The sequence below is a fragment of the Prunus dulcis genome, chromosome 4 (assembly GCF_902201215.1).
Source record: "Prunus dulcis chromosome 4, ALMONDv2, whole genome shotgun sequence".
Classification (NCBI taxonomy): domain Eukaryota; kingdom Viridiplantae; phylum Streptophyta; class Magnoliopsida; order Rosales; family Rosaceae; genus Prunus; species Prunus dulcis.
The window spans coordinates 14,190,491-14,203,385 of NC_047653.1; the positions used below are offsets into that span (position 1 = coordinate 14,190,491).

General features: G+C 36.6%; 1 protein-coding gene and 1 pseudogene across 1 annotated transcript; one reads left to right on the forward strand and one right to left on the reverse strand.

Annotated features, from left to right (window-relative positions):
• The window catches only part of LOC117625443, a 2,103-nt pseudogene extending 1,581 nt beyond the window's left edge, over positions 1-522 (reverse strand).
• Positions 523-2,942: 2,420 nt separating this feature from the next.
• LOC117625444 (putative F-box protein At1g47790) lies at positions 2,943-4,034 on the forward strand. Its single transcript, XM_034356996.1, has one exon. The coding sequence runs from the start codon at positions 2,943-2,945 to the stop codon at positions 4,032-4,034; it is 1,092 nt and encodes a 363-aa protein (XP_034212887.1).
• The last annotated feature ends 8,861 nt before the right edge of the window (positions 4,035-12,895 follow it).

Below are 12,895 nucleotides of genomic sequence, written 5' to 3' on the forward strand. Positions count from 1 at the left end.
GTAGTAGTGCTGGTAGTGGGCCGCTAGCCCGTCTATTTGAAATTTAACATGGTATCAGAGCGAATTGATTAATTGAACCTGAATTGGGCCTTTACCCTTACCCAATATGTGGTGGCTTAAATGCTTGACTCCGATGTAGACTTGGCTCTACGTGTAGCCCACTATATAGTGATTCCACGTGAGGGGGCGTGTTGAAGAATATAAATCCCACATCGGAAACTTGACTAAATAAAATACAATATATAATGAATAGTTCCACTATTAATATCACCAAGGCCTTTTGTGATAAAATTCTACACCTATTATTATGTTGCTAGTAGTGGGCTGCCAACCCGTCTCTCTGAAATTTAACAACCATGACCTAACTAAAGAAATGTTACTGCTGCAACTGCAAATTAAGTACACACTTGCATGTACCGCAAAGGGTTCATATTGAGGTAATGCAACATAAAACAAACCAATTGTAAGCAACCAAATCACTGAAATTGCACCAAGCACCCTTGTTTTGGTCTCCTTGGTCATCCTTCATTGATCCAAAATCCTTTCATGGCATATTTACTAATCCGTAATTGGATTAGGATGAATTTAATTGAGGATGAATTGAATTGATAAGGAGGAGTTGAATTGAGAAGATTTAGATTCCGGATTCCTATTGAAGTTGTTTACTAAACCATATGGATTGAGGGGAGTTAGATTCCGAATTCCTATTGAAGTTGTTTACTAAATCATATGGAATTGGTGTAGGAGTGGTACTAATTACTAAAATGTCCTTGTTGTTAAGTTAAAGTAGATGACAAATTTAGAATTTTATGTGAGGATATAATGGGTAAAAAGGATGAATTCTTAATGGGTTAGTTCTCCAGGAAATTAGAATACCACCTCCCACCCAAGAATTGAATTCCTCCAAAATCAGGAATTCAATTCCTAATTTTGTGTGGACCCCCACTTACTTTTCAATTCCTCGATGTGAAGAAAACAGGAATCCTCCATAGGTGGAATTCAATTCCTGATGAGAATTCCAATTCCTGATTAGTAAACACACTATCAAAGTTCTCAAGTCAAATATGAAACAAACAAGAAGATGACAACCTAGAAATATCCTGCTATCTATAATTCAAGTGTCCAATATTATTTTCAGACTGCGCAATTTTGTTTCTTTCCACTTTGTCAGCCTTCCGCCATCAACTTTTTTTTTATTCCTAATTATTTATAATAATATAATAAACTTGTAAAATAGAGCAACGTGTGCTAAACCAATTTTTGGTTACTTCTGCTGGATTCAAATAAACACAATATATTTGTTAAGGGTCGTTTGTTCTTCATTTTTTATTGCTCAATATAGTTCAATTTGCTTCAAAATAGGCAGCTTGGACTATGAGATGAATAAGCCTATGGACTTGAGAATGACAGTAAACTCTATCGGTCTATCTCATATCATTAAAACGAGATAAAACAAGATAAGGAAACTATAGAAGAGAACTTTGGGCAGCGTTTATCAGGATTCATCATTGGACTGATTCCAATTTCTGTTTTTCTTGTGTTTACTAAAACATATAGGTATTTTGAGTTATTCCAAAACCTGACTTCCCTTACATTTACTAACACATAAAGAAACTATATAGAAACTTTAAATAGAAAAACTTTGGGCATGCACCTTTTATCAATGGCCATTAGAGTGATTCCAATTCCTATTTCTCGTGTTTACTAAAACATGGGTATTAGAGTTATTCCAAAACCTGACTTCCATTAAATTTACTAACACATAAAATTATGTAGATTCTATGTTAAATCTGTAATCAAATACCCTTAAAAATATGAATGGGATTAACAAGGGGGAGTAGTTAATCCTATTCCAATTCCCTTATTCCCCTATCTAAATTCCTTGATTTATGGTTTCTCTTATTAATTCCTGATAAGTAAATATATCATTCGGGCCCACTTATTTAGCGGAGGTTTTCTTTTGGGGTAACTTGTTTTTTATTTCCTTATTAAAAATTGGTTATATCAATCTTAGTAAGATTTGGTTTTCTTTTACCAATAGGATTTGGATGACTTGTTTTAGTATACTTTTTGGGAGCCTATAAATTCAGAGATTTAAGTTTGGGTGTTTTAGAACACAGAAGAGAGATAGTGAGAGCCAAAAGGTTTGAGAGTGATCTTCACGGGTTTAAGATACAGTGTCCAAGAGTTGTATCGATCATATTGGCTACGAGCTCAGGTTTGGGACTAAAATATTAAGTGGCTATTCTTGTTCTTATTTTGTTTTCTCATACATAGTCTCTCAATGATCTGAACTATTTATTTATTTTTGTGTCCTTATTGAATGATCAATGACAGCACAAAAATTCATTTAAATTGAAAATCTTGGATAATCTAACAATTTTGCCAAATTTAGGAAGACGAGGGGGAACATAGTATTAATAAGCATATGTTACGTGGATTGGGCCAGTTGGCCATAACAGTGAACTTGCCGTCTTACACCCAAATTCGAGCCCCCTTCTCCGGAGATTAGATTAATTTAGAGTAGTTTACTGTTTGTGTCAAAAAGTATTAATGCATATATATATATATATATATATTCAAATTAACATGGTGACATATACATATGAATAAGAGTGTTGAAGTGTTAACCAGTTAGTTGTTAATATAACTATTAAATTAGTACTCAATCATGTTCAATCCATTATGTTATATCTCATGATCTACACTGTTCAATTTTTAGGTCTTCATTCCATGAAGATACTTGCACAAATTAACCAAATCAGAAATCAGAATGCGTTCAAGCAAGTTAATATACTTTCTCTCTCGTTGATCATCGTTCATTCAAAACAGTTATAATTGTATAATCAATAGAAATTTCATGCCTCAAATCAATAACTACCGAGTAAAAAAATTATATCATCTAAATGACTTCATATAACTTTATGGTACACAGGTTGGAGATGGCGCATTGCTACCAAAGAAATAAAAGGAGAACAGAACCTGTCCATTGCTACCTGTTGACCTACCAAAGAAATAAGAGGAGGAGAGTGAACCACGTAAAAGCATCAAAGCTTCCCTTTGATGTCATCACTGAGATTTTAAGCTGCTTGCCTGTGGACTCTTTGCTAAGGTTCAGGTGCGTCTGCAAGCAATGGTTTTCGTTGATTCAAGACCTCCAGTTCATTGCAAAACACATGGATCGAGCCCGTCCTCTGCAATACTCCTGTGCATTAATCAAACATGAAACTAAAATATTAGAAGCTGTGATTGATGAAAATTTCAAGTTCCTTAAGGTTTGTTCTGGCTTGTTTTTGGAGAAGAGTCTTAATTCTCAAGTTTGCCGGATCAGAAACCGTGCAACTCATCAAGTACTTTACTTGCCTAATGCACATGAAAGCGCAGAAATAATGGACTTTGTTTTTAATCCATCGACTCATGAGTGTAAAGTGGTATGTGTTGGAGAAGCTGGTTTTGAAGTCATAACTGTTGGAAAGGATGAGCAATGGAGACCTCTGAAGCGCCCTAACCAAGATGTGCCTCAACAACATAGCAAGAAAGCAATAAACGTAAAATATCTTAAAGCAACTAACAAGGCAGAAGGGATTGGTCATTTGGTTATATTTATCGTCGACGGGAACAATTTGTGCCTGGAAATTCTATCTCTTGATATCTGGAACGAATGTTTCACTACTACTACGGTGCCCCGGGGATTTTTAGTAGATTTGCCTAAAGTTTTTATTAGCTATTGGAAGCAATGTGTAGCTTTTGCAGAAATAGCAGAGGGAAAGCTTAACATGTTGGTGTTAGAGGACGTGAAGGAGCACAAATGGAGTAGAAAGCAGATCACTGTTCCGTCGGAATTTTTAAAGGATCAGAATCTTCCTAATAGGAAAGCTAGTAAATTTATTTTGTGTGACATGGAGAGGCAGATAACTAAGGTCATGTATTTAGAGAATGGGAAGAAATATTTAACTTCAAGGCAGTACAAGCCAAGCCTGATAGCTCTCAAGGGAATGCAATCAGAAAGGGCTGGAGTGGAAGTGGAACTATGATCATGTATATGTTGGCGAGTCCTTATTTAGTTAGGATTTTGGTTCCTTATTTTATTAGAATTTTGGTTACTTACCAATTATTATTTAGTTCTATTGTAATAGAGATTTACTTCCTATTGTAATTTAGATATATTTCCTATTTTATTTAGGGTTAACACATCTTTGTACTTGTATAATTACCTCCATATTAGAGAAGAATAATAATATGAGTGAATCTGAGCATAACTGAATATTTGCCCTACTTTGTTTGACAGTATATAGGCATATAAGAAACTTGGTGGTGTAGCAGGAATGAAAACTGAGACACCCCATCTACAATTCCATTATGCATGATGAGACGGCAACTCTCTTGAGTTGCCTTTCCGCTTCTCAGTTTGAGCACCTTGTCTTTGTCTATGTTCATGATTTGCTGGGTTTCCTCCCTTACTATTCTCCTTTTATAAAGTTTTTTCTTCATGGGACAGACGTATGCTACCACCTTCCCCTCTTGCATTTGTTTCTGCCATGAGACTGGCATGTTTGAGTCTCTTTACTATTATTTCAATTTCTCTTCTTTCAAATCTCGACCCTTTACTAGTGTCGGATTTGATGGGGAGATAGATGCAACTTAATTTTTCGGTGTTGCTTTCTCCAAATCTTGACTCTCATACATTGTCGGATTTGAGGGGGAGTGACACCGCTGCTCATCTATTCCGCTGCAATTCAGCTACCTATATGTCATGGCTGATTCTTCTACATCTGAGCGTCAGTCAGCTTCTGTTTATTAAGTGCCACTTTTCTTAGGGTTCTGACGACCCTCTTCTCTTTAGGGGGAGAGGGAGAGTGAAGATAAGTTGTCTGTGCTATAATGGAAGTATTTGTCATTGTTATTGCTGCTAACTACTATGTCCTTTGCTGGTGCCAGTACCATTGCTCATCCCTATTATGTCTCTTGTTGGGGACAATGTTATTGCTCTTCCCTATTATGACTCTTGTTAGGAACAGTGTTGATTACTGCTGATGATGCCTGTTATGTCCATGCCTTATTGCTCTTGCTGGTGCCAGTGCCTTGTATTGCTATTTTTTGGTACCAGTTATTGCTCCTGCCTATTATGACTCTTACTGGGGACAGTGTTGATTACTATTGATGATGCATGTTATGTCCCTGCCTTGTTGCTCTTGCTGGTGTTAGTGTCTTGTATTGCTGTTGTTTGGTACCAGTATTTTTGCTCCTGGCTGTTATGGCGCCAGTATTGTTGCTCATGCCTTTGCTGGTGTGTTTCTGTTGTGGTCGATGTTGCCACCATTGATGTTGTGTTTGCTTGCTTCGCTTTCCGTTGATGTTGTTGTGGCCTTGCCTTTTGCCTTTGCTTCTACCGTGCTCACAGGATTTGTGTTCTGCCTTATCTACTGCCGTGCTCACAGAGTTTCGGTTTCTGTATTCTGCCTAATCTACTTATGTGCTCACAGAGTTTTTGTGTTCTGCCTTAGCTACTGTCGTGCTCACAGGGTTTCTGTGTTCTGCCTTATCTACTGCAATGCTCATAGGGTTTCTGTGTTCTGCCTTACCTACTGCCATGCTTATAGGGTTTCTGTGTTCTGCCTTACTTACTGTCGTGCTTATAGAGTTTCTGTGTTCTGTCTTACCTACTACCGTGCTCACAGGGTTTCTATGTTCTACTATGTGCCCTATTTTTTACGGTTTGCTATTGTGTGTCCGCTACGAACTTTGCTTTAGTTTGTCACTTGTTTCACTCGTGGTTGACGAAAAGACGTTCTCTACAATTGGTGCTTCTCAAGTATGGTGTTTTGTGACTCGCTTGTCAAGTTTGGCTTGCGAAATATCTTTGCCCAACTTGAGGGGGAGTGTTGGCGAGTCCTTACTTAGTTAGGATTTTGGTTCCTTATTTTATTAGAATTTTGGTTACTTACCAATTATTATTTAGTCCTATTGTAATAGAGATTTACTTCCTATTGTAATTTAGATATATTTCCTATTTTATTTAGGGTTAACACATCTTTATACTTGTATAATTACCTCCATATTGGAGAAGAATAATAATATGAGTGAATTTGAGCATAACTGAATATTTGCCCTACTTTGTTTGACAGTATATAGGCATATAAGAAACTTGGTGGTGTAGCACGAATGAAAACTGAGACACCCCATCTCCAATTCCATTATGCATGATGAGACGGCCACGAGCCTATAGATTAGGTGGCTAGGAATATGGTGGTGCTCTATTTGATGCATTATTTCATTGTAATTGAATTTCAAAATTTAAATTTTGAATTCTTTCCTTGATCATATTGACCAAATATATGGATAAAATTCAATTTAATCAATGAAAGTAAAGACTCACATATTATACCAATCGATCTAACAAGCACCTACATGAAATTATGTACCTGCCATATATGTAAATAGTGTTATTATTAGCAATGAAAAAAACTTAAAGATAAATCGTGTTATCTATAAGTCATGAACATAAATTAGAAGACTACCTATAAGTTAGGAACATAAGTTAGAAGACTACTTATAAGTCAAATACAAAATAGATAAATAAAATTGTATGTTACCTATAAAAAAATTTAAAAAAAAAGGCTTAATTATTGTTTCACCCCCTGGAACTAGGGCTAGCAATGGGTCGTGTCATGTCGGGTTCGTGTCATATTAGGATTATATAAGTGTCAGGAATGCTCAACCCAAACCCGACCCGTTTAATAAACGTGTCGTGCATAGGTTGACCCATTAAGTTCACATGCGAGTTTCAGGTAGTGTCGGGTTGACCCGCTAAGTGGTAGCAACTAGAAGACATTAAAAAAAAAATTAGAAAAATGAAGAATAAACAAATAAATGGGTTAGTGGGTTGGCGGGTTGGCGGGTTACATAGGTATTTAAGCGGGTTAATAAGCATTTTAACGGGTTGGCAGGTTGACTCGCATGACTCGTTTTGTTAAACGGGTTACATAGGTCTTTTAGCGGGTTGGCCGGTAGACCAAAAACCCACCGTTTATTAAACGGGTCACGGTGAATTGACCCAAAAATGACCCAAATTTTAATTGTGCGGGTTGAACCCTCTAAATTCTCATGTAGGCTTCGAGTCGTGTAACCGGTCGTGCCCGAAATTGCCACCCCTACCTGGAATAGACGCTCGGTCTCACTTTACCACTTGAAACTGAAATTTTCTCACTTAACCCTCTGAATCTCTAAAAATTGTTGAAATTTTCTCACTTCACCACTTCCGTCCACAAAACTATTAAGTATGCTGATGTGACATGGAATTTTAGTAATTTTACCTCATCTATCTTTTCTCTTTGCCTCTCTCTCACTCACACTACCACTGCCTCTCTTTTCTCTCCTCTCCCCTCCACTCCCCAACCCTAACCCCATCGGACCCCACCCCCTCCCTCTCGTCTCTCTTCTCTCTTCTTTCTTCTATCTGCCTCTCTCCCCTCCCTTCACTAGACCCAGCCTCCACCCCAGACCCAACCCCCACCCCAAACCTAACCTTCCTTCGAATTACTCAACACACCCAAACCACCATCACCCACCACCTTAGTTGCCACCACGCACCATGTCTTCTCAAGAGACACCACCTCGTGAGGCAGAGACATAGAGACAGTGCTTGCTTAGATTAGGGCCATGCCGAGAATGGAGATGAAGACTATGGTTGCCCAAATTCTGACTTGTACAGGCATGAAGTTATTGGTCTCATCTCACATGCCCAAATTCCGCATTGGATTCCATTTTTGCAAGCTAGGAAACTACACTACGATTTGCAAGCTTGCTAATGCTTCCAATTTTGGGGCTTTTGGGCTGGTTGGATAAGGAGTGAAAGTTTGTCATTGTGGGAGGGCGAGTATAGGGCAGAGGTTGCTGAAGAGAATATGGGGAGCAGCTGTCGATGAGATATTTTTTTAATTTTGAGTTTAAAGATTTTTTTAATATATCTCATTTTCAATTACTCATCACACACAAGGAGCTAAAATTACTAAGATGTCCATGTCACGTCAACACACTTAATAGTTTTGTTGACGAAAATGGACCGAAATAGTAAAGTGAGAAAATTTCAGCAATTTTAAGTGATTCATGGGGTTAAGTGAGAAAATTTCCGTTACAGAAGGTAAAGTGAGACCGAGTGTCCGTTTCAGGAAGTGAAACAGTAATTAAGCCTAAAAAATAGGTATATAATACATTTAAGTATGAAAAAAAAAACACATACATATACCTATGCTCAATAGGACAATATACCTGCACCATAGAATATGGATATGTTAACATAGCAAAAAATAGATGAAGAAAATAAGAAGATGGAGAACGAAGAAGAAGGGAATAAGAAATGGAGAACAAAGAACAAGAAAGCAGAAGATGGAGACGAAGAACAAGAAAGAATAACGTGCTTATGGTTATAAGCCAAATTCAAGGAGAAGTTGTATCTCAAAAATAATAAATTGTCCTAAAATTATGGGATTTATTAACCTATGTATATCCCTATATTAAAATCATAATAAAATTTCATAATTGTTGTCCTATAAATTAATTTTTATACGATTTATACTTCAGGGGCATAATAGGAACAATTACATAATCTAAAAATAATAGGGTTAAATACTTTTTTGGTTACTGGGTTTTACCTGAAAATTTAATCTGGTCACTAAGGAAAAAATTTAGCCAAATTGGTAGCTGTGTTTCCCAAAATTTATAATTTATAGACATTCCACTACTACAAAAAGTGAAAAAGACGACCAGAAAACAACGACGGTCCAAGTGAAAACCGTCGTGGTTTTTAAAAAGACGACGGTTCTAAAAACACCGTCGTGTTATACCACCTTAGACAACTAAAAATGGAGATTCAAATGGCTGTTCAAAAACAACGACGTACCTAATTAAACAACCGACGCCTATTTGAAACAGATTTCAGCAGTGTAAAATCAAAGCCAACAAAGGACGGCAGAAGTTATGAATCGACCGACGTAGAAAGTAAAGACGACGATTTCAATAAAAGCCGCCGCTTTTACTCATAAAATAACACGACGAGGTTTTCGTATAAGACGCCGTATAATTACAAACAAATCCACGGCTTTAAAATACAAAATATCGCCGTATTAAAATAATTTACAACGACGGAAAATATAAATATATCGACGCCATTCTCGTATAGTTCTACGACGTTATCTTTAAATATTTAACGTCGTATTTATTCATTTTATACGTCGAAACTTTAATTTAAACCGTCGTCTTAATAAGAATTTTTGTTTACAATTTTTTTCTTTGATTTTCTTATCCTACGCCGGTAGATCTACTTAATGACAAGAATTGAAATAACCACGACGGTTTATATAGAAAACCGCCGACATAATCAGATTTTTCTGAGATCCCAAGGGTTACGAAATCTTACCAGACGGAACTCTGTTCCACATCATAATCTTAACAGATGACACAGATTTGAAATCAGAGAGACAATTATTTCGAAGTTGATAAAATCCACGCCGGTTGTATTAAACTTAACGACGTTTAACAAAATAATCTACGTCGGTAATTATAAATCTACCTTAATATAAACGACGACAAAAGCATTGACAATGTCTTCATCATATCTCCCAGCAACTACTGATTCGATTGCTCATGCTTTAGAGGCCATCTGAAGCCATTTCTATTCTTTATCGCATTCTTGAAACCCATCTTCTTCTTCTTAAGCTCTACGGATAAAGGAAGAGGCTATCACAAATCTGACGGATCTTCTTAGTAAAGAAAATCAAGCAGAGGTTCAGGCACATCTGATCTTCAGATTTCCCTGAGAAGCGAACTTTCCTTCGACAACGAGTGGAGGCCAGGCTTGCATCTCTTTTGATGGAAAGCAAGGAGTATTCAGAAGCACTAAGTGTCCTATCTGGCTTGATCAAGAAGTGAGAAGGCTAGTTGACAAGCTTCTTCTTGTGGACATAGATTTGATGCGAGTAAGCTCAATTTCTCTTTGAGAAAGACATCCAAATTATTGTCTTTGAGATGTGAGAGACAATGTCTCTGAGAGAGGAAGAACTTGGAACCCTAAATTTTAACCGCGAAAATGAATGAAAGCGACAAATTTATAGAATAAATTTTTAAAATCAACGGCGGTCCGAACCAAAAACCGCCGTTTAAATTGTACAATCAACGTCGCTCAACAAATATATTACGTCGTCTTAGTCTTACTTAAGACGACTAAAAACGACGACATAAAAAAAAAAACAGTCGTTGATTTTATATTCTTATTTTATTTAAATCTGTCATCCAAAAAAGAAACTTTACATATTCCTGAATATTAATTTCCTTCATTTTAAATTTCCTCCGAAAAAAAAACTCTATTTATAACGCACTGTAATTGAAAAATAAACTGAAAAGTCACGGGAAAAAAAATTCTATTCATAATTTAAAAATTCAAATCCACGTCGGTTATATTAAACTTAACGACGTTAAATGGTTTTATATGTAAGCAACTTTTCATCTACTTGAAAACAACGTCGGTTATATTAAACCTAACGACGTTAAATTAATGATTCCACGTCGCAAAACAAAAATTGCGTCGTTTTAGTTAAAAACGACGAAGTTATATGTAACCGCCGTATTATTTTTTTGAAATCGTTTTATATATTAGCAACTTTTCGACTTACACATGCACAGTTTCCAAACCCGATTAAAAATTTCAATCTACAAGAGAAAACTTTTCGTCTTTTTTCCTGTCAGAGCACCGTCAGAGTATCTCATCGCCTTCCTCTCGTCTTCTTCGTCGTCTCTGAACGCAAAAGATCGATCTTTTTCCTCTTGCTTTCATCGCACGCAAAAGGTAAGCTTTCATTTTCACTATTTTGGTTACTGTTTTGCATGCTCATACGCTTTTTGTTTGAAAAATCTTTTTACCTTTTTTCTGGCCAAAATCATTTTACTTCTTTCCAAGTTTGATAAAATATAAAGACAAAGAGGGAAAGTTTCCAACTTTGAAGACAACTACCTCAACTAAATAAGACGACGGTAGTTCTTATTTACGTGGTTAAATATGTAGACCACGACGGTTCGTCAGTCGTTCTAGCGTCGTCTGAAAATTGACAAAGTTGTTTTTAAAATAAAGTCTTTTTTTTTTTGCTTGTTTAATTGCAGGTTTGATTTCTCTGAACAATGGTTTTTGTTTTTCCCTTATTTGATAAAATATAAAGAAAAAGAAACTAGGGTTGGTATCTAAAAAGACGACAGTCTGTCTTATTGTTTTACGTCGTGTGAATGTTAATACCACGACGGTTTATTACTATTTACGTCGTATGAAATCAATACCACAACGTTATATTAATAATGTTTTTACCACGACGGTGTATTACTATTGAAATTAGGGTTGGTATCTAATATAGACGACGGTATATCTATTGTTTTACGTCGTGTGAATGTTAATACAACGACGGTGTATTACTATTGACGTCGTGTGAACATAAATACCACGACGTTATATAAATAATGGTTTTAAACATTTATTACGTCTGAGATTATTTCATTGCGCCGTTTAAAATCATATCATACGTCGTATTTTATTAATAACCGTCGTTTGTGTTCTTAATCTTTTCCTGAAATATTTTCACTTGCAGTTTTGTCAATTAAAATGGTTTCTCAACAACAAACTAAAGATTCTGGCTCCAAGAAGCTTGGAATTGTAGCTCCTCAAGACAAGTCTTCGAAGGAGATGAAGTCTTCAAAGAAGATGAAGTTTGCTTCATCATCTGCTGAGACAGAACAAACAAGCCAGACAACAATCTCTGATGATTCAAAGACTGGTCGAGGTATGAGCACAATGCCTCGTGTTGTGAAGAGAAAGCTTCAAAAAGTGAGGCCAATTGTTGAGTACAATAAAATGGGGAAAGGTATTGGCCAAGCACATATTGAAATGCAGTCGTACATTGGTGTCTTGGCTCGCTCCAGAGTTCCCCTTGTGGACAAGAAATGGTCCCAAATCCCCAAGGATGTTAAGGAGCAGATATGGGAGGCAGTTGACATGGCTTTTGTCGTAGGTCAGGGGGGCAAGAAATCTGTTTTAGCTTCAGCTGCCAAGAAATGGAAGGATTTCAAGTCTACACTAACTAGGCATTATATCCTTCCATACACCAATGACAAGGAGAAATTAAGCCATCCCCCCGAAACTTATAAATTCATAGAGAAAGCACAGTGGGATGCCTTTGTAGCTTCAAGGCTTTCCCAAGATTTTGAGTCTGCGCATTCTCAACATGCACAGATTAGGGAGAAACTCGAGTACAATCATCGATTGTCTCGAAAAGGATATGCTGGATTGGAGGATGAATTGGAGGAAACCATGCCGGGGGTAGAAATTGATCGATCTACCTTATGGAAGAGAGCTAGACAGGACAAACATGGTAACATCCCCGATCCAAAGGTGGCAGAAAAAAGCAAAATTAATTGTAAGCCTACTCACTCTGTTTTAAATTTTTATTAAACTGTCAAAAATTCTTATTACGTCTTATGTTATATTTTTTCGTCGTGTGAATGATATTACCACGTCGAACTTTTAAAACACGTCGTTAAAGGTCTAATTAGGAATCACTACTCTGTTTTCTTTAATTATAGACGTCGGTGGTTCATTTTAGCGTCGTGTGAATAGTATTACCACGCCGACACTTTTTAAATAACGTCGTTAAAGGTCTAAATAGGAAAAACTGCTCTGTTTTCTTTAATTATAGCATAAGACGTCGGTGGTTCATTTTAGCGTCGTGTGAATTGTATTACCACGTCGATAATTTGTAAATAACGCCGTTAAAGGTCTACATAGGAATCACTATGTTTTCTGTAATTATAGCATAAGACGTCGGTGGTATAACTACCGTCGTGATAAGTTATAATAACG